General features: G+C 38.5%; 1 protein-coding gene across 14 annotated transcripts in view; it reads right to left on the reverse strand.

The window, feature by feature from the left end:
* Window positions 1-892: 892 nt before the first annotated feature.
* PCGF3 (polycomb group ring finger 3) overlaps window positions 893-22,013 on the reverse strand; it is a 62,973-nt gene continuing 41,852 nt past the window's right edge. For 12 of the 14 annotated variants that reach the window (XM_030004700.1, XM_030004692.1, XM_030004693.1 and 9 more), the window contains 7 exons: window positions 16,125-16,221; window positions 13,765-13,820; window positions 12,671-12,781; window positions 12,115-12,203; window positions 10,741-10,878; window positions 8,646-8,726; window positions 893-6,315 (listed from right to left, as the gene is read on the reverse strand). In XM_030004700.1, the coding sequence (XP_029860560.1) occupies window positions 6,268-6,315; window positions 8,646-8,726; window positions 10,741-10,878; window positions 12,115-12,203; window positions 12,671-12,781; window positions 13,765-13,820; window positions 16,125-16,221 (620 nt within the window). In that variant the 3' untranslated portion in view covers window positions 893-6,267. Of the gene's footprint in view, window positions 6,316-8,645; window positions 8,727-10,185; window positions 10,224-10,740; window positions 10,879-12,114; window positions 12,204-12,670; window positions 12,782-13,764; window positions 13,821-16,124; window positions 16,222-22,013 lie in introns of all 14 variants that reach the window. The other 2 variants (XM_041120816.1, XM_041120817.1) reach the window with 2 other exon arrangements.

The following is a 22,013-nucleotide window of genomic DNA, read 5'->3' on the forward strand; positions in this document are numbered from 1 at the left end:
ATGTATTAATAAAACCCTGACTTCAAACCAGCCCGTAGTTGTTGGCAGCTCCTAACAAGCCAATAGCAGGAATAAAAGCCCTTCCTGCCCTCTCAGTATGTACAGAGCAGTTCACAAGCTATAGATTTGCATTACTGCATGTATATACTGTAAGAAATTCAACTACTGTAGCATCTGCTTTGCAGCTTTACTGTATTCTCTCAACTAGGCATTTCAATTAATTTTACCTAAAAATTCCCCCATACCTTTGATCTGTTCAGGTATTAAAATAAATCTGAAGGATCTAGAAGGAAAAAAGCTCTTGAAGTTATGGCACCAATGCTTGCCAAATACCACAATGGACCAATGTTTTCAAAGGCAAAACATATTCAGTTCATTAATCAAAGCTTTCAGTAAGTAAAGGACCTTTTTTCCCCCTTAGCAGCTCACCAAAGTAAAATAAAATCAGAATGTGTGTGGAAATGCTTTTCAATTTGGCATCTGTTTTAAGTGAATGTCTGTGTTCCAGAGCGCTGCAGCTGGCCCTTGCGCATCAACATCACCAAGTAAGGGTAAGACTGAAAGTAACACATACAGGTCAAGTAAGTACCTTTATGTATCTGTGGATAAGAACACATCAGGGCAACTGTGTTTTTCCTCTTTATAGCTGAAGCCATTTTGTTTCCTAACTGGCAGTTACTTGCCAGACACCTGTCACGCACATATTGCCATTCTGTGCAGTGGAGTAATACTTTGGGCCATCCTTGTGTTTGGAGTAAAAGGCTGTTTATGACAATGCAATGCCACACCACCACTGTTTCAGTCACACTGTGTTTGTTCAGTGCTATGATATGACAGCTAGTTCCTTATGTTCCTGGGGAAAAATGGGACAATAATTTCCAGCCTGACAGTATTTCAGTTAGTTTCTCTGCTTTTATTAACAAGCATATAATATTAATTGGCAAAACACTGGATACAAGCTTCACTATCATAAAATCAAAACATTAAGCAATAATCCCAAAAGGCTTATTCAGACAAAACTAGCCACCAATAGTACAAAAATTACACAGCAACACAAAGCGTAAAAAATTGTAAACTTTCAAATGAAGCTAAGCCAAAAATATGGTTTTACACTGCAACAGTTCCAGAATCTTTATTATGCCATGTTGAGGATAAAGGCTTAGTGGTTGCACTGGCTTATTGTCCCTTAACCATAACATAATCTTGTTGCAGAAGGAAAGAACAAACTCTCCTTTTGTCCAGATTAGTCACTTGAATTCAAGATTCCATTAAACCAATGCTTTGAGTTTCAAATAAAAATTAAAAAAAAATATTGGAACATCAGTATTCAAAAATCAGGGCTTCTTCCTTCAGCCACACCTAACCATTTGCATGAATGACCCCACTGGTTTCTGTTGAACCATCCAGGTTATTAGTAAAGTTACCAATGTAAGTGTTCATAGAATTGGACATTTAGTTCCTACCCTACCACTAGGATCTGGACAGGTCATTGTGGCTTCAAAAGATTTCCAAGAAGCCTTAAGGATGATCAAATGTGGATCAAATAACAGGACCAGAGCTTTAATTTGTATATAAATAAACCATAACTCCACAGTAAAACATTACTGTTGACTTGCCACAAGATGCAAGTTCCTACAAAATGTCTGTACTGATTGCAAGTCTTGATTAAAGCAGAGATTGAAGCATTGTTCCATGTTCCTTAATGTTGTTCTCTCTGCAACTTTTTATTTCAACAACAGATCTCAAGACCTTAGTTACAGTTAATTATATCTTACGTAGAGATTCTAGTGTATGGGACAATTTTTTTGCCTTCCTATCAACTTTAGGCGGACTAAGTGAAGTGTAGGTTGCATTAACATTTCCAGTGAAACATCCAAACTGAAGTGATTACCTGAGGAAATACAGAAACTTGATTTTTCTGTACAGTCAAGCCTTCTGTACAAAATGCATTTTACGTACTTATTAAGATTCATCTTGCTGATGTACAGACTGGTTGGCTTTCTCCTATTATATTTAGCTCAATGGTAAGACACATAATGCTGTAAAATAGGCTAATTGTCTGGTTATGTTTATCATCCAGTAGAAAAAAAACCTCAATGAATCTCCTAGGACTAACTATGTTGTTATAAAGACAATAAGAGCCAGATAAACTTTCCAAGGCTCATAGCCTATTGGAAAAAAATAGCACCATCATAGTTGTAGTCTGATATTTTTTATGGTCCCATATCCCCAGAGGTGATAGTGTTGTGTAAATATACTATTGCACAACCAATAAAAATAAATATTCCCAGGTTTGATGGTACACAAATATACCAGACATAACAATGGCACAAAACATTTTCAGATAGGCTGCAAGTCTTGCCAATTGCTGCCACAATTCACATTAAGGTTTCTTGAAAGATCATTTATTTTAAAATATTGCTGACAGATAGGTCTTGTACTTACACAAATTTAAATCCCACACTTCACTCTTAAAATAAAAAAAGGAACAAATCAGAAAACAACCCCCCCAAATAATAGCCCCAAATAAAACCCCATTTGAACAGTGAGAAAAACCATCTACATTCCTTTTAAATTTAACGGTAAGTAGATGCTACATTTACAATTTAAACATATGCCTAATAAATGCATGTTTCAAACCTATTGCACAGAAGCATAATGCTCTTCATCCATACAAAACAAAAACATACAAATAAAAGCTACTCAAACTCAATGTAAAAGGAAGAAGCTTGTAAAAACATCTTACAATTTCATTTTATATGCCCGTAAATAAAGCTGGACCACCGAAACCAAAAATACTTGGATGGTAAAATAAGACAGAAGGCTTAAAATAGAATAAATAATTTTATAAAGTTAAAATTTAAAACCCCAAATCTTATTTAAATTCAATATTATATATTCTATCTGAATTCTCTATTTTTAATGAAACTATATTTAATGAGACTCTGAGCGTGGGTGATTCATCAGTCTCATTGCTGCTGAGGATAATGCAACAAGATACTTCTTTACTGCAATTATTTACCAGCATAAGCAATTGTGAAAACTACTTCACAGTAATGGCATCTTCATGAAAGCCAAAATAAACTAACATGATCTCACTAGGACTAAGAGTTACCTATGCTGAATCCAACTCTTAGTCCAACTTTGAACAGTATCAGGGTTATTTTACTCAATACAAATGATATAAATTAAACTGTCTCTTAAGCTTCACAGAAGTGAAACAAGGCTCTGACCCAAAGAAGACCTCCCTCTGACCTTAATTCAATTGCATTGTAGTCTTCTAGTAAGGCTAAAGGAAATAAACATATGGTCCAGACACAGTCACATCCCTCCTGAGGGAAAGAATTTCTGTAGCAAAGATGTTGTGACATGTGATTTAGAAAAATAACTGGGTGGGTTTGTATTTTTTTTTTTTTTTCTTTTTACTGGTGAGGTTTTATCAGATTAAACACATGGCAAAAGCAGTTACACACAATGATGAGCAGAAAAACCAGCTGTAGGTATTAATACTGGCTTGAATTTATGTATCCATACAGGTATAAACAGAGTTTTCAATGTATTGATAGCACCGTAACAAATTCAAGTGATTCTAAAGATGGTTATAAATGTATGTTCTGTACTGTAGATTGTTACAGCAAGAGATAGATTTGAAAGGCTTCTGAATTTGCATGCTCGTAACTAATTTCTCAGTTGCACAAGTACACAGGAAAGTACTAAAATCCCAATGTACTTTTACAGAACTGCATCAATATCTAGTCGTACAAAGAGTTTCTGCAGTACACACACTCTGAGGTAGACAGATCTCACATAAAGATATATATATATTTGTTTTTATATGTGTGTGTGTATATATATATATCCTGATTAAGGTGGTTAATCAGAACGCTGTCTGGCAGCTTTAATTTTATGTCTACATCAGGTACAGCCAGTGTCTGTATACTCAGGGTGCACAGAGGGTAGACACTTACAGCCCTGTTCATATTTTCAGTGCCTCAGTGGCTACAGCAAGTCACTTATTTACACTAGGACAGTAACAACCACATAAGTAGCTCCAGAAAGGCCCCGGAGGTCAGTTTGTGTAAACATCCATACCACCTGCATTCACTGTTTCATTAGAAGATTATAAAAGTCGTAGACCCATGATGTCATTTGTTCTCTTCTGCCAGTTCAAGTAATGTTAAAGACAGAAAAAAAGCTATAATATATACATCTGAGTCCATGAACAGTAAGACAAAACCAGAGCCAAGTTCAATTCCATTGCTTCTATGCATGCACACAGACCATCCCTCCCAGCCCAAACCCAGCCACCCAGCCCAGACGTAGAGTTCTGCATAACCCAAACACTCAAATGCAGCTATCCTATACCTTCATCTGCAAGGACAGCAGCCCTTTTTGGCCTTTGTGTGGCTCTTTCCCTCTCCACAGCTTGGTATGCTCCCTTTCATCTCCTGCTCGCATACTTCTTGATTTCCTTCCCATTCACATCTGTGACTGTGATTAAAAATGAGGAACCCTGTTTTCAAAGGTAATCAGAAGTTGGAGCACCCCTTCTGCAGCAGCAGGGCTGAAAAAGGAGGACTGAAGACTCCGAAAAAGGAAATTATGGGACACATGCTGAGGAATGTGGTGCTTTGAAAACTGAAGAAGAGGAACAGGATTTAAAATGCTTAGATAAACCTTTTGCAGTTAGCAGCTTCCTGTTACTGAGTAACAAGTAATACTTTCTAGCAGAAGAAGGGAAGGAGCACACCTAAAGGAAGCAGGGCAGTGACAGGCAAACTTATTTTCTTATCCAAAGACAATTTATCAAAAAATAACAGGGTTTAATAACAGGAAGAGCAACTAGCTTTTTCAGTTGACTGGAGAACTCTTCCAACAATTAGAAGGTTAACTATTTCCAGCTACCAATAATATGGCATAGCCTGTTTTCAGTGACTTGACACCTGTGCCAGACAAATACTCTCACAATCGCGCTATATATGCTATACTGTATACAGCTTGCAGAAATCACTTTCAACTACTGTTTTTAAAAAGCCAACTATTTCAAAAAGCCTTACAAAAAGTGCAGTGAACCCTGCCAAGTGCTATTGAGGTTGCATTCTATAACACAACATAGTTATATGTGTGTATAGATGTATGCACACATACATACATACGCACGTGTGGATTACCTTGCATCCATTACAGCTGATGCAAGCAGAATTATCAGTTAAGGCCAGAAGGTGCTAAAATAATCTTGTCTGACCCGCACCACCCCCCACCCCCCCCCAACAGCTAGGAATTGCGCTAAAGAAAATGCTATGGTTTTGTAAGAAAACAGCTAAAGAAAATATAGAGCTGCTTATAATGATCTGAGGAATTTTTAATCAGTGAAATTAAAACTGTGCAATATCACCCAAAGTTGCCCAAGAGCCAGTGTTTCAATAGCTAGTGAGAGCAAATTCTCTCTAAATTAAAAACTGATTTCTGCAAGCCACAACTACATAAGAAATGTTTATTTTTTAAGAAGTTCACAAATCTAGCTCTTTTGAGTATTTGTCATTATGTGGTGCAATTGCCACAGCAAAATATCAGGGCACATTAAAATCAACTGAAATTATTTCTATTAATCTTACCAAATCAACATGCATAAGGGAGTGCCAAAACTTTACTAAAACACAAAATGAGGGAGAGCAATAACTGGGCAGAAATGACAAACTTATTGGTTTCCCAGATTTTGAGAAGTTTTCAATGCAGCATAATAAATTATCACCAGTCACTATATCATTAGGTATGTTCAATGCTCTACAGAATAACTTGAATAAAGCCAATGCAATCAGGCATACTATATAAGACAAGAACACTTTGCAAAAATATAGTTTTTAAAGATTCAGAATTTGAAAAGTAACTAAATGCAACTTGGTGTCAAAAGCAACATTTTTAAATCACCTCACAACATTCTAACTTATTTCTGTGTAACTGTAAGAGATAAATCAGGCTGAGCTACATGGAACTGTGAAGTGTTTTCAGCATCTGTAAACTTAGTGCTGGTAGTGTCTTGTTGAGTTGCAACTTCTTTCTTCCGTACAAAAAAGTATAAATATTTTCTGTCCAGAAATCTAGGTAACACATCCCTAGAAGAAATATTCAGAAGGACAGTCCACTATGAAAGCCCTAGTCTTCCAAAATTACTTGGCTGGCTTGTGTCACGTGATTAGTGATGCACTAAGAAGGTGCCAGATGATAGTCTCTGCAAAAAACTCTGTCCAGAAGGACAATAAAGTTCTCCTACAGCAAGTCCATTTTGGGTCTGTAATGTAGCAGTAGAGGTGCTTTCTGCAAGACAGAAATATCAGATAAGTTAAGAAACAAAACCAGAACTAATCTGTTCAGCAGGTAAAACTTTTGTTTCATAAACAAAAGCTTAACTGAACTATCAGAGTAGCTATCTGCCCTGTCAAAATTTCACCAAGGCAAAGACAAGATGCAATTTCATCTGTGGAGCTCAAAGAAGAGATGAAGAACCCTTTCCTGTTTGTCTCAGGAGCTGATCACCTTAAGATTAGTTCTACCAGGTCTGTTTAACCTGGAAAACCCATTCCCAGTAAGGGAGCAACACAGATGATGTCCAGAAAGCAGCATGAGAGCATGTGGTACTTCATATTTAACAGGTCTCACTTGATTTCTCTTCTGTGACTGTAACCATTGCTTTTTTATGCATAGGTAAATTTCTAACATCCTCAACATCCTGCACCAAGGAGTTCTGTGTCTCATGTTAAGAATTGCTTTCTCTTGTTTCTTCTGGACCTCCCACCTCCCACTTTTGTTTTACATCCCCCACCTCTTTCACTTGAGAAGTCAATTTACAGTTCCCCTTTCCATGTGACTTACAACTGCATAGATTTTCATGATAAAGGTGAATAGTAGACTTGTACAGATGCACATCAATTTGATGCTGCTCTTTGGTTCTCTTCCTCACCCCTCCCTCCCAGTCCCTAACATTTGCTTTGTATCCTTTTATATTTACCTACATTGAACTTAAGGTGCTCATTAATCACCTGTCACTCAGAACTGTAAAGGCTTGCTTCAATCCTTTGTCATCAATCTGTCTTCACTATCCTAAATAACCACAATGTTGTCAGTGCACTGTTACTGCACTACTCAAACACCTTTCCAGGTCATTCAGGAGCATCATACAAAACAGATTGCAGTAGGAAATCCCTTAGTGACCTCTCTACATTTCAAAGACTGACCATTGACTTCTATCCTGTAACTCTTATGCAAGTCAATTATTTTTCTACACAAAGACAGGAAAACGTTTCCCCACTCCCACCTGCACCTCTTCTAGATATGCATCCACAGCCATCAAGTGGTTCTACCTCAGTCACTGTAAGCTTGGACAGTGTTGCTTGTCCATTATGAATACTAACTCCTAGTTCAAATATCCCCAAATACACATACACTGACTCTGTAGGTGTGACTTGCCTCCTGAGTGTTCAATTTTGCAATTCATTCTTACACCCATTTCACTTGAGCTGCCATTATTAATGTGGTAACTAATACTCAGAATGAATGCCCCCCTGTTTACTATTCAGTGTCACGGAAGTTGTTTAAAGAAACCACAATAAGCAAATCAAAGATGTACTCAAACATTTTTAACCAGCCTTGTTTATGCCTACTAAATGCTGCTAGAAGTTTTCTTAACTAAGGCAGACAAGCATTTAAATTACTGCCTCTCCTTTAGAGGTAAAACAGCCTTCTTGAACTACAGAAGAGAACTGTGTTGAAAATTTCTGCCTTTTCTGCATCACAATCAATTTCCCCACCTACGTGGATTAAAACCAGTTTTACCTGAAATAGTTAAAAATAGTACTTTCTTGTGGCTTCCCCTTCCTTTGTCAGACTTGATAACAATTTGACAGTTGATGCAGTGTTCCCTTTTCCCTAGCAGTTAATACTTAATTTCCCTTTCCTTCATAGAATCATAGAATCGTTTAGGTTGGAAAAGACCTTTAAGATAGTGGAGTCCAACCATCAACCATGGCCACTAAAACATGTCCTGAAGTGCTTTGTCTACACGTTTTTTGAACACCTCCAGGGATGGTGACACCACCACTTCCCTGGGTAGCCTGTTCCAAAGCCTGACAACCCTTCCAGTACAGAAATTTTTCCTAATACCCAATCTAAACCTCCCCTGGCACAACTTGAGGCCATTTCCTCTTGTCGTATCTCCAGCCACCTGACAGAAGAGACCAGTACCCACCTCACTACAACCTCCTTTCAGGTAGTTGTAGAGAGCGATAAGGTCTCCCCTGAGCCTCCTCTTCTCCAGACTAAACAAACCCAGTTCCCTCAGCTCCTCCTCATAAGACTTGTGCTCCAGGCCCTTCACCAGCTTCGTTGCCCTTCTCTGGACACGCTCCAGCACCCCAATGTCTTTTCTGTAGTGAGGGGCCCAAAACTGAACACAGTAGGCCCAAAACTGAACAGTTTTATCTTCTTAGAAACAAAATTAATACTTGGTGTTTAAGGATGCTGTATTAGGTATTTATTAAAGTAACTTTTTATCGAGTTTGCAGTTACTGCAGTATAGTTCCAAATGACACCTATTTTATAAACATTGTATTTGGCCACTACATGATTTACTTGGAACCACTGTATCATACCTTAAATCTCCATCTAGTAACAACTACAAACTTGAGTGTGTGGTCCTTGCCAAGAATCTCTTCATTGCATAATATGTCCAGCTGACAAAACAAAGATGACAGTTAATTCATGGGGACACAGTACATGAAACAACGTATTTCAGATAATACTATAAATGTTTGACAAGATTTTTTTTTCTCTGAAGACACTGGAACTGTTCATCTTGCAGTCGTTCTGCAAAAAAACAGTACCAAGGAAAGAAAAGAGAATGTCTTTTCTCAACATAAAATGCTGAAAGACCAGGAAATACTGTGTGAACGGGACTTAACTGTTTGAGTTGGCTTCCTGAACAGTACTAATGCCCTTTCCTAAAAGCTTTACATGCTTTTAAAAAGGCCAAGTAAAATGATTAAGGAGACAGAATTCACAAATCTCAAAGACAGCTCTGTTACTTAACATACTATGAAAATTTTTTACTTAACACCAGTCAGGTGGTTTTCTGCTATAAGGATACATTTTTTTAAGAAACTGCCTGCCACCTCCCTCATATACTATATTTATGGGGGTTTTGCAGATACTCAACAGCTATTTTTACTTTTCTCAGTGTTTAAAGATCTTGGTATTAGAAACAGTGAGGATATAAACACAAAAACATGAGGATCATATAACTACTAATCAATTGAACTGTAATAGCTGAACATAAACTAGAACAGGGAACATGCATGAAAACAGTAAGTTCCACCAAGGTGGCTTGTATTAACAATGCTTTACCACACAACCCAGAAAGACCTGAATGCACATGCAGTCCACTTACATGACTTATCTAATTGGCAGTAACTCAAACCTGCAATAGTCTATAGCAATCAACCAAGTGCCCACAAGCTTAAATCCTTCTACTATGTACCTGTTACTTGGTACTGGTACGCTGATTACGCCACAATTCATGTACTCTTTAAGAAGGTAGGGAGGGATCACAAAGAAATAAACAGTACTCCTGAAAGTTTGTTCCTTCAGTAAAAGCCAAGCAGGTTGTTACATCACAGACTAGCACAGCAGAACGGACGGCTTAAACACAACACACAAAAAAATAACCCCCTTCACACAGTGATGGTAGCTATGTTACTGCTGGGCTACAGCCAGGAGTCAACCACTTCCAAGCCAGCTGAGGATGAGACAGAAGATACAGTTTTGTTTCAGGAAGACTAGCAGAGTTTGGGGACATACTCCAACCATAAGACAGAGTGTTGGTTTGAAGTGTACAGAAGCTGGGAAGAAAGAGTGATACAGATGCAAATGGGCTGTTGAAAAGTTTCAGCAGAAAGGTGTTGACACATTGGACTGGAAAACAGATGGTTGGATTTGAATTAAAAGTCTTAATTAAATTCAGTGAGTGACATAATGTGGGGTTGGGAGATGTCAAGCTGAGAGTCAATTGAGACGTCTACAGACTGTGACCAAGACCCAGCAAAGTGGTAAACAGAGGCTGCATTCTTATGTTTGCCACTGTTAATTTTGAATCTGAACTAGGGGAAGTGCAAAGAACTGCTTTTTTTTCTGTACCTTTCACCATAAATTCTTCCCATGATTCCAAGTATTCCCTGCAAAGGAAGGGAAAAGTAGGTATCTAATAACACTCTGGTCATGGTAGGCAGCAACTTCAGATTGAGCTTCGCTGAGAGCATAAAGAGGAACAAAATATTTGTGGTGCTTTCTCTTAAACTGGGCTTCAGTAGTGTTAAAGTGTTTGTTACTGTCTGTCCCCCGCACTGACCATGAAATCTCTGAAAGGGTGGGGTATACCTGACTACAAGCTGTCAAACAAAGCACCTTGCTAGAGTCCATTTCAACACATGTGGAAGCGCATAACCAAGCCTTTTAGCTCAACTATTTGTATATGGACATAAAAAGATGCACTGCAAACTAAATGGCAATTCCTGTATAGACCCAAGAAAGGACAAGAAAATGGCTACATAACATATAATTCAAGAAACAGTATATGCTTCTGTTTTGTGAAAATGAAATCAGACTAAAAGATGTTCCTTTGCAAAGGAACAATCGCACACTTTTTGTAAGGTTTTGATACCTGCAAAATCATTTAAAAAATTAAAATATTACCTCATTAAAAGAAGAAAGGTTAAGTTTTTTGGCAATGAACTTCTTTAGATGCAAGACTGTTGCTTGTGCTGAGCAACGAATCCATTTTCGTTTCAGTCCACGCAATTTGCTGCTATTGCATTCCAAGCAGATGCTTACCTTCAGGAAAAAGCAAAAACAGTCAGGGTTGGCTGGAACAATTTTCTGCAGTCTTCATTATGTATTCCACAAGCAGTTTTTATTAATACAGCAAAGTGAAAACGTACAGTACTAGTAAGTATTCCTTAAACTGAAACGTCTGTAGTCCTATAAAAAAAAACAAAAACATTTCCTAACATCTTGTCAGTTTAGTGGTAAGCACTACTGCAACCAAAACAAATCTAGACAAAAAAGTTCAAGAAAGAATTTTTGATGTTGGAACAAGGCTGCTTCAGTCCAAATTCAAAGGCTGCCAATAGCTCAACAGGACCCTATGTCAAAAGCTGGAGTAAGATACACAGTAAGAATACCATTACCATTTTTTAATGATTGCTTTTAACATAACTTCTTGCTTTTAATGCAACTGCTAATGCCAGTTTAAAACAGAATTTTAACAATTTTAAGAGAGAATTTAAAGTTTAAAAAGAATGGAGTTAAAATTCTAAAGATTATCCCCCCAAAGGTCTCTCTAATTTCTATGCTTCAATTCTCACTTCTTTTCTTATCCAGCTATTCATTACTTAGTCTAAGCTTTTTGTGAAGATTTACTTTATGCACTAAGAGGATCTAGTACTAGGTACAATCCCTTTGAAAGTTCCCTTACATTATAATTGGAAAGAAAATTAATCCAAGTTTAATTTAGTGTGGACACACATAACATGAAAACATAAAAGGGATGGCTTGTTTATCGCAGAAGGAGACTTCACTTTCAAGCATGCTTTCAGTTTAAAACTTACTGGTGAACTTCCCAGCTTTCATACTATTTTTATGGTACATGACTAACACTTAGTATTAGAGGTTTAAAACAAAACAAATATTAAGTTAGAAGAAGTGTAAAAGGTTTTGTTCATAACCATTGATACACATTCAGCTCAATGTAACACAACAACACTGGGATACGGTCCTTCAGCAGGGGGGCCAAATAACCTGAATTTGTTTTGAAAGCAAATAATACTTTGGAAACTCATAAACAAACAGAACTATCAAATCTGAAGGCAAATGTCTTCAATGTATTCTCCATTCCTGCCAAAACCCAAAGATGAAACTCATGCTTACACAAAAGCATTGGGCAACAGTGCATTGTTTGTATCAGAGGACAGAAAAAACATCTTGAAACAGTTATTTTTCTCTTGTTAGCTTACCAAAGCACTGAAGCTGAAATATAGGATAAAATTAAAACATGCGCTATGAGCTCACCTGTTCATCACTTCGGTGGTAGTCATTATCTTCTTCCTGTTTTTCCTCTGAAGCTTCTTTGTTTGAATTTTCATCTGTTTTAGTTTCACCTTACATAAGAAACCAGATATATGGGATAACACATAGCAGCAGCTTGTAATGCTAATTTGATTAAAACAGCACAGTTCAGGACTGCAATATAGAATAAACTTTGCTTTTCCTAAACTGTGCTTATCTGCTTAGGCAACACTAGCCCCACACATGAAAGAGAGGAATGCATACAGAGCACAACCTTCAGTTCAACTGCTAGCAGCCCTGAAGCTGGGTAATTTCACGGAGCCCCCATGCAGGCACTACTATGGAGATCTCCTCTGCCAAGGGTAATATGCTATGACCAGCTAAAAAGAAAGAGTCTGTACACAAATAAGGGACAAAGCAGCAATCCTACACTCACTGTATTGTGCTATAAAACAATTGTGACTCTAATAAGCCAACTAGGCACAAACCTCCAACAGGTCTGTTCATCAATTTACTAGCCGTCATCCACCCAAGACAAAATAAATAAAGGACCATTTACCATTTCGATGGGAATCTAGGTGCTGTTTTGTAGAACATGTCTCCCCTTTGATGTCCCCTGGAACTTCCATGCCCAGTTTGTGATAAAACTCCCTTTGCTTTTTCATTTCCGCTGTTTAAAATTGTAAATATTAATCCCTGTAATAAAGTTCTAATGCAATATTTACGAAGTTATTCCAAATCCCTTCCCTCTTAAGTGAAACAGGCTTGCTAACAAGTAGGGGTATTGTCAGTATTTACTACTCTTCTATCTCTGCTATTGTTCATGCCTCATATTATTTTTCAGATTTAGAAGACTACGAAGTCATCTGTATAGCTACTATTACACCATTCCTATTGGAATGAGGTAGTATTTAAAGCACTATTCCTTATTTTGAATCCCTCCCACAATATTTCAGTCAAATCATTGTTTTTGAATTTTTATTTACAGTTCTGGTTTTCAATATGGTATAAATAATTTTTAAATAATCTATTTAATCTTACTGATGTTTGAGAATGTTCTGGTTTTGCAGCTTAAATAGATTAAAATACTCTATTTAAGTGAAAGTTGTAACATACATTAAGACAAAAAAATTACTGAGCAGTTTACTATAACGTACTACTTTAATTGAACAGATCCAGTCTCGAAGAGGATCATGAAAACACAAATTCAAAGTTACCTGCTAAGAAATGAGTCTCACAGTAGCAGAAACTTCACTGAAACTAAAAGCTGTTCTGCAGTACATTCTGCCTCTGAGAATTTTAGAAAGCTGGCATAACAGGTTTAAGTAGATAGTTTAACAAGAACAAATGAGAGTTACAGTGTGCCAGCATTCAAAGGCTGAACTACCATTCTGCTTTACATAATACTACTTCCCAAAGAAATATCCCATCTTTCCTCCCACCACCGCCACCCCCAATTGCTGCTAGTACAGGTATGACATTAAACTAATTACTACAAATGACACAAATGAAGGAATACAGTTTTCCATTGTATTTCTCCTCATCTCCTCCTCCACCATTTTCATCACCTAAAACTTTTTTTTTTTTTTTTTTTTTAAGTGTTAAAGAAGTATGTGCAAAATGACCTCTAAACAAGGTCATACCACAGCTTACCTTCTTGGAGGCCTGGCACAAGTTTGTAAACAATATCTTGCATTGTTCTGTCATGACTAGCAAAAAAAACCAAAATCAAAAGTTTAAGTCAACCATCTTGATTCAAAACATTTCTCTTAAAAAAGTTCCAGTACTTAATTGATGTAAAAGCTCTAAATTCTCCTAAGAAGAATTTCAATTCTCAAATCAGTATTTATGTCAAACAAGAGAGGACAGTAATGTGAAACAAATTATGAAAAAGTACAGGCTAAGACAGAAACCCAATGGAAGTGTGAGGAAGAATAGTCTTGGACATGTCAAAGATGATGTCCCATGGAACACGGCCTCCTGCATCAAGGCAAGTATGTCACCAAATCTCAAAATTCTTTGACAACTTTGAGGTAAACTCGTTTTTATTACTAAAGAATCAAGGATAGTCTGTTTCTTACCCGTACAGACTCATCTCTCATATTTCTAGATGTTGTGGTTTAACCCCAGCCAGCAACTAAGCACCACGCAGCTGCTCGCTCACTTCCCCCCACCCAGTGGAATGGGGGAGAAAATCGGGAAAAAGAAGCAAAACCCACAGGTTGAGATAAGAACAGTTTAATAGAACAGAAAAGAAGAAACAAATAATGATAATGATAACACTAATAAAATGACAACAGCAATAATAAAAGGATTGGAATGTACAAGTGATGCACAATGCAATTCCTCACCACCCGCCAGCTGACGCCCAGTTAGCTCCCGAGCAGCATTCCCCCTGCCTCCACTCCCCCCAGTTTACATACTAGATGTGACATCACACAGTATGGAATACCCCATTGGCCAGTTTGGGTCAGCTGCCCTGGCTGTGTCCTGTGCCAACTTCTTGTGCCCCTCCAGCCTTCTTGCTGGCTGGGCATCAGAAGCTGGAAAATCCTTGACTTTAGACTAAATATTACTTAGCAACAACTGAAAACATCAGTGTTATCAACATTCTTCTCATACCTAACTCAAAAACATAGCACTACACCAGCTACTAGGAAGACAATTAACTCTATCCCAGCTGAAGCCAGTACACTAGACTACTTCATTATCTTTACTAGGCTTCTCCAACAATGCAAGAGAACGGTTCACAGAAAAAGATCACAACAATAAAATGTTACTTTGCTCTTAAAAGCCAACATTTTAACTGTGAGCAACGTTATGTAGCTCAGAAACCTGTATAGGCTCAAATAAAAGAAAAGGCAATAATCCCACTGGAACTGGAGCAGCAGGACTGGTAAAGATTCTAAGCTTTAATTCCCAGCTCTCATAGACAAAAATCTGTTTTAGTCTAAAATAAGTCACTGACTAAAAGAAACAAAAGTATTACCCTAAATTCCAATTGATAAATAAAATTAGAAATATTCTGAATGTCTGTCTAGGCTGCTGCAAGGTCATTACTCCAATAGAGCTTGCAATACTAAATCCTGAATCTGATTTAAAAGGAAGAGGCTTACAAGACTAGTCTCAAGCTTCTCATCACCTGACATGAGCATTTCACAGCAATGGAGACCAGTGAACAAGTACAGAAACGGTGACAAATCAAGAGATTTACAATGGACCATTACAATCTTTTAAGTAGCACTACAAGAAGAATCAAAATACCATTATTTCTAAATTCATGTCATTTCAACCAGTAGCAATCCCATTTGCACAGGCTGGGATATTCAAGTGTCACATATGGATTGCAGGAACATCTCCAAAAATATTTCAGCATAAATGAGTAAATCAGCCATGACTATTAGATTAGAGGTGAGAATTTAACAGGATTCAGAAATGTGAAATAGGAGACATAAATAATAATGAGAAAATAATAATGATAATAATAACAATAATAAAATTACAATATTAATAATAATAAAAGAGTTGGAATATACAAAACAAGAGTTGCATAATGCAATTGCTCACCACTCGCCAACTAAGGCCCAGTTAATTCCCAAGCAGCGATCCACCCCCCTGGCCAGCTCCCCCTGGTTTATATACTGGGCATGACATCACATGGTATGGAATATTCCTTTGGTCAGTTTGGGTCAGCCGTCCTGGCTGTGTACCTCCCAACTTCTTGTGCCCTTCCAGCCTTCTTGCTGGCTGGGCATGAGAAGCTGAAAAATCCTTGACTTAGTATAAACACTACGTAGCAACAACAGCAACATCAGTGTGTTATCACCATTGTTCTCAGACTAAATCCACAACCTAACACTAGACCAGCTACTAGAAAGAAATTTAACTCCACCCCAGCCAAAACCAGGTCACATGCTGATAAACAAGTAAGAAAATTTAGGAAAAAGCTGCGCTGTATTACAGAGGCTAAAAGTCTAGAGTGAAGCTAGCTGCACTTTTGCTTTCATACTTACCCAATATACTGTAACGGGTGGCTCTGATGTATAACAATTCTACAGGTTGGACAGGTATTGTTTTCCTCCAAATATTTCACTAGGCAGCTTCTACAGACTGGTAACAAGGACATTCATAATTAAAAAGAAACAGAAGAAGTATAATGAAAAAAAATAGTTTGTTTTCATACAGTCACAGAAATGCACCTTACTGAAATTTACACAAAGTTCATTTTTTACATCACGTAAACATGACATCTAATCATGCAGAATGCAGTTTCCGATATCTTTAATTGATGTTCTTGATACAGAGAAGTAATGCACTAGAATTGAGGCATCTGTACCTAGCCAGAGTCTTCCTAATAAAGCACACAACACAGAATCCCACTCCAGAATTCACCAGAACAGTAATTTCTAGCAGGTCAACATCATATTGCTTGCACCATTCTGCTTGCACAGATGATATTACAAGAGCTGTATGCCATTAAAATACTAAGCCTATTTGCTTTATCCATGGCCACATACAGAAGTGTACGGTGGCAATTAACCCAACACAAAAAAATTATTGAAAAGTTGGATGCTTTTTTTAAAAGAACAGAAAACTTTCAAAAAGTGGATACACGGGTGCTATTTTAATTCTAACTTTCACAGAGTACACTACAGTTAAACTTCCACCAGAAAAAAAACCTGCATGGGCACAGACCTTCAGTATTTATAAAATGTCCTGGTAGAAGTTGCTAAAACAGTCACTCATTACAAAGCTGCATGCTTTTGGAACTGTTTCCATACGCATACACACAATCACCCATATCTCTTTCAAAGTAAACGATTTACGCTTTCCCCGTGTCCCGTGTCTGTCTGCACCCCTCCCCCACAAAAAAAACCACTACTCAAAATATACACTACTACATGATATCCTGACTCACTTGAAGTTATAACTCAAGAATGTAGAGGAAAAAAAAAAGGGGGGGGTGGGGGGCCTTTTTCTTGAACAGCAGCAGTTCATGTAGCCTTGGTGCTAAGGCACTTGTTCTTAGCACATAAAATGAAACAATTTCTGTAACTATAGTGCCATCTACCTCTCAGACAAGATGATAATATGTCATGGTTTAACCCCAGCCACAACTAAGTGCCACACAGCTGCTCACTCACTTCCTCCGCCATCCAGTAGGATGGGGGAATAGGACAGAAAGGAAGAAAATAATAACAATAATAAAATGACAATAATAATAATTGGAATATACAAAACAAGTGATGCACAGTGCAATTGCTCACCACTTGCTAACCGATGCCCAGTTAATTCCCAAGCAGCGATTCACCCCCCAGGCCAACTGCCCCCGGTTTATATACTGGGCATGACATCACATTGTATGGAATATCCCTTTGGTCAGTTTGGGTCAGCTGTCCTGGCTGTGTCCCCTCCCAACTTCTTGTGCCCTTCCAGCCTTCTTGCTGGCTGGGCATGAGAAGGTGAAAAATCCTTGACTTAGTATACTACTTACCAACAACAACAGTATGTTATCAACATTATTCTCATACTAAACCCAAAACCTAACACTATACCAGCTACTAGAAAGAAAAATAACTCTATCCCAGCCAAAACCAGGACATAATACAATTAAATAAACACCTGTTAATACCAAAAAAATTGTGCAGCAGCAAATGAAGCATAGTAATTTTGCATTCTGCATTGTATTTACACACTTAGGATAACAGTACTACAGGATAACTGTTGCAGAGGTTAGACCAAGCCTCATGGCTTTGCACATTAAGCACAGGTATCGCACAGCAGTGTGTGCCAGTGGAGCGCCAGAGCAGTAGATCCATTTGCAAAAGTGAAGCCAAACCCCAGTCTTATCAAGTCAATGAAAGCAGAAACCTGACAGTGGAAGTAGGGAAAGGTATCCTGGGAAGAGTATAGGGATGTTGCCCACTTGTATAGGGAGGGGGTCAGGAAGGCCAAGGCACAGCTGGAGCTGAATTTGGCAAGGGATGCAAAGAATAAGAAGGGCTTCTATAGGTATGTCAGCCAGAAAAGGAAGGTCAAACACTGTGTACTCTCTGCGATAAACGCGACCAGCAAACTGGTAAAAACAGACGAGGAGAAGGCCAAGGTACTCAACAACTTCTATGCCCCAGTCTTCGCTGGCAATCTCTCTTCCCACACCTCTCGAGTGGATGGACCTCAAGGCAGGAACTAGGGGAGCAAAGTCCAGAACTGTAAGTCCTCACTGTAAGAGAGGATCAGGTTCATGACCACCTGAGGAATCTGAACATACTAAGTACATGGGACCTGACGAGATGCATCCCAGAGTCCTGAGGGAATTAGCTGATGTAGTTGCCAAAACACTTTCCATGATAGTCATAGCAGTCAGATGAAGCCCCTGGTGACTGGAAAAAGGGAAATATTACACCCATTTTTAAAAAGGGTAGAAAGGGAGGATCCTGGGAACTACCAACCTGTCTGCCTCACCTCTGGGAAGATCATAGAACAGAGCCTCCTAGAAGCTATGCTAAGACACATGGAGGATAAGGAGGTGATTAGAGACAGCCAGCATGTCTTCACCAAGGACAATTTTTGCCTGACCAACCTAGGGGCCTTCTACAATGGAGTGACTACATCAGTGGACAACGGAAGAGCTACAGATGGCATCTATCTGGACTTCTGTAAGGCCTTTGACATGGTACCCCACAACATACTTCTCTCTAAACTGGAGACATACGGATTTGATGGATGGACTATTCCATGGATAAGGAATTGGTTGCATGGTTGTGTCCAGAGAACAGTGGTCAATGGCTCAATGTCCAGATGGAGATCAGTGACAAGTGATGTCTTTCAGGGGTCCGTATTGGGACCAGTACTGTCGTCTTCAGTGACATAGACAGTGGATCAAGTGCACCCTCAGCAAGTTTGCAGACAACTCCAAGCTGAGTGGTGCTGTTGACACACCTGAGGGATGGGATGCCATCCAGAGGGACGTGGACAAACTCAAGAAGTGGGCCCACGTAAACCTCATGAGGTTCAACAAGGCCAAGTGCAAGTTCCTGCACCTGGGTCAGGGTAACCCCCAGTATCAATACAGGCTGGCGAACGAAGGTATTGAGAGCAGCCCTGCAGAAAGGGACTTAGGGGTTCTGATGGATGAAAAAGCTGGATAGGAGCCAGAAATGTGCACTCACAGCCCAGAAAGCCAACCGTATCCTGGGCTGCATAAAAAGTGTGGCCAGCAGGTCAAAGGATGTGATTCTCCCCCTCTACTCTGCACTGGTGAGACCCCACCTGGGGTACTGCACCCAGCTCTGGAACCCTCAGCACAGGAAAGACATGGACCTGTTAGACCGGGTCCAGAGGAGAGCCACAAAAATGATCAGAGGGATGGAACACCTCTCCTCTGAAGAAAGGCTGAGAGAGTTGGGGTTGTTCAGCATGGAGAAGAGAAGGCTCTGGGGAGACCTTACTGAGGCCTTTCAATACTTAAAGGGGGCTTATAAGAAAGATGGGGACACACTTTTTAGCAAGGCCTGTTGCAATAGGACAAGGCGTAATGGTTTTAAACTAAAAAAGGGTAGATTCAGACTTGATATAAGGAAGAAATTGTTTACGATGAGCATGGTGAAACACTGGAACAGGTTGTCCAGAGAGGTAGTAGATGCCCCATCCATGGAAATGTTCAAGGTCAGGCTGGACAGGGCTCTCAGCAACCTGATTTAGTTGAAGATGTCCCTGCTCATTCCAGCATGGTTAGACTAGATGACCTTTAAAGGTCCCTTCCAACCCAAACCATTCTATGATACCTTCTAAAACAACATCCCATCTCAGTACACCTTCCAGTTTGGACTAGGCATGTACTAACTCCTAAACTGAACATGTCACTAGTCGGCTCAAGTTCTAGTAGGTTTATTAGTGTAAGCACAGCATCCAGATAAATGCAACTAGATAGCTTATGAAGGGTGCTGCAGTCTTCTAGATTGGTTCTTTTTTCACAGGGTCAAGTTGGGATTAATAAACTCGCCTGAAGCTGGAAGTCCTAGGAGTATGGGACAGCCAATACGGGAACCATTCTAGTGTCTGAAACAATACTATTACTAGAGTTTTTCCATTACATGGAATTTCCAAAGTCTCCAATCTCCATTTACGCAGATACTTGGGCACTGACTGTAGGCCTGAACTGAGATGTACATTTCCTGGTTACTTTTACAGTACACTTAAATGTATCAGAGAACATTTATTAGGAAAGAAACAGGCAAGGTTAATCCTCACTCTTTTTTTTTTTTTTTTTTTTAACAGTTTCCCTCTTCTTGACTTTTTTCATTTCTATATCTAGTTCAAGAAATACAGTTGGACTTTCATTGTCCTCATGCACCCTCAATACTTGTCATAACATACAAGGCTTTCCCTTTCATAACATACAAAGACAGCTTTCACACATAAACACTAATGAAACTCAAATTACAAATGTGAAAGGTTAACAAGACCTGCATATATGTGCTAACCTAGAATTCCAATCAAGAAACAGATGTAAACTACAAAAGACTTAACACCGAGTTACTACTAAGGAAGTTTATGTCTACTGACTTATAGGCCTGCCTGTCTTCAACAAACTAAAGATACAACAAAGAAACAAGTAGGAAAGGGATCAAAAAAGCTTGGTTTCCCCTGAATTCTGTTTTACAAAGGAAGTTGGCCCTGTCCCTCCAAGGTATTGGCCCTGGTCCTCCAAATGACACTCACCAAAGGACTCAAGAACTACATTTACTACTGAAGTGAAGAGCCTCTGAATGTCTGAAGGACAGGAAATTAAATAAAAATGAGAAAGATAAGACAACTGTGCATTTCTGAGTAGAAACAGAAAGAAAATTTCAAAGTGATATAATTCAGCAGAGAATTCACTATCTTAACAGAGAGGGCACTTTCAGGGAAGATTTTGCAAGGATGCTTTTCCAGGAACATATATTATTAGCATTAGCATACACAATACAAACAATGCCAACATGTATAAAGTTTTTTTAAAAAGACAGGGCTGTGTGCCTCTTCTCAGAAAACTCTAATTCTACAGAACACACATTGAAGTAGTATTCTGAAAATATAAACTGTCAAAATAAGAGAGGGACAAGCCACAAGGGGGAAAAAAAAAAAAAAAAGGAAACAGAAGCAGAAGCTAGCAAGGAGCATTCCCTGGCTTTTGAAGCAAGCACTGCAGCACTGTGGATTAATCTAAAAATTTCCTCCATAAGCAAATGTGAGAATGGTGTAGATGATGTCAGCTGAAGGGTTTTTGTGGTTTGTTTTGGGGAGTTTCTTTGTTGTTTTTTTTTTTCAAGAACAATGAAAAATGACCCGCTAGCTCTATGTCATCCATGTTAACTTGTTATAATACTGGTTTTGTATACAATCTTGTTAATAGCAGCAGTAAAGAACCTGGGGCAAAAACTAAGTCTAGCTTAAGGATCTCTACACTCCAAAAAGAACACTATGGAAATTAAGATGTGAAACAGATGCAGAAGAGACATGAGAATAACCAAAATGACATGGAAGCATGACAAGAACAACAAGCTCATTAAAGCTGATGATGAACAGAACTTGTAAGTGAAATGAAATACAGTGGAAAACAATCTCTGACAAATCATGAGGATTGTATTTTCCCTTTGTAAGACATTTTAGGTGAAGAGTAAGTCCACTGAAACTTTCGTTTTGTGGAGATGAAGCCACTGCCACCAAGTAATTCCCTTCCAAGAAGGTTTAGGGTTATGAGTCATTAAGTTATTCAGACAACATACTAGCTTTATCAGAATAAAACACTGTGACAGAAGCATTTTAAAATACAGAATGTTCGAAGCTGCACGACAAATGCTATTTAATAGATTAATACAGGTGCATATTAACAAATTATATTCTAAGCTCTGAACAGA

The sequence above is a fragment of the Aquila chrysaetos genome, chromosome Z (assembly GCF_900496995.4).
Source record: "Aquila chrysaetos chrysaetos chromosome Z, bAquChr1.4, whole genome shotgun sequence".
Classification (NCBI taxonomy): Eukaryota; Metazoa; Chordata; class Aves; order Accipitriformes; family Accipitridae; genus Aquila; species Aquila chrysaetos.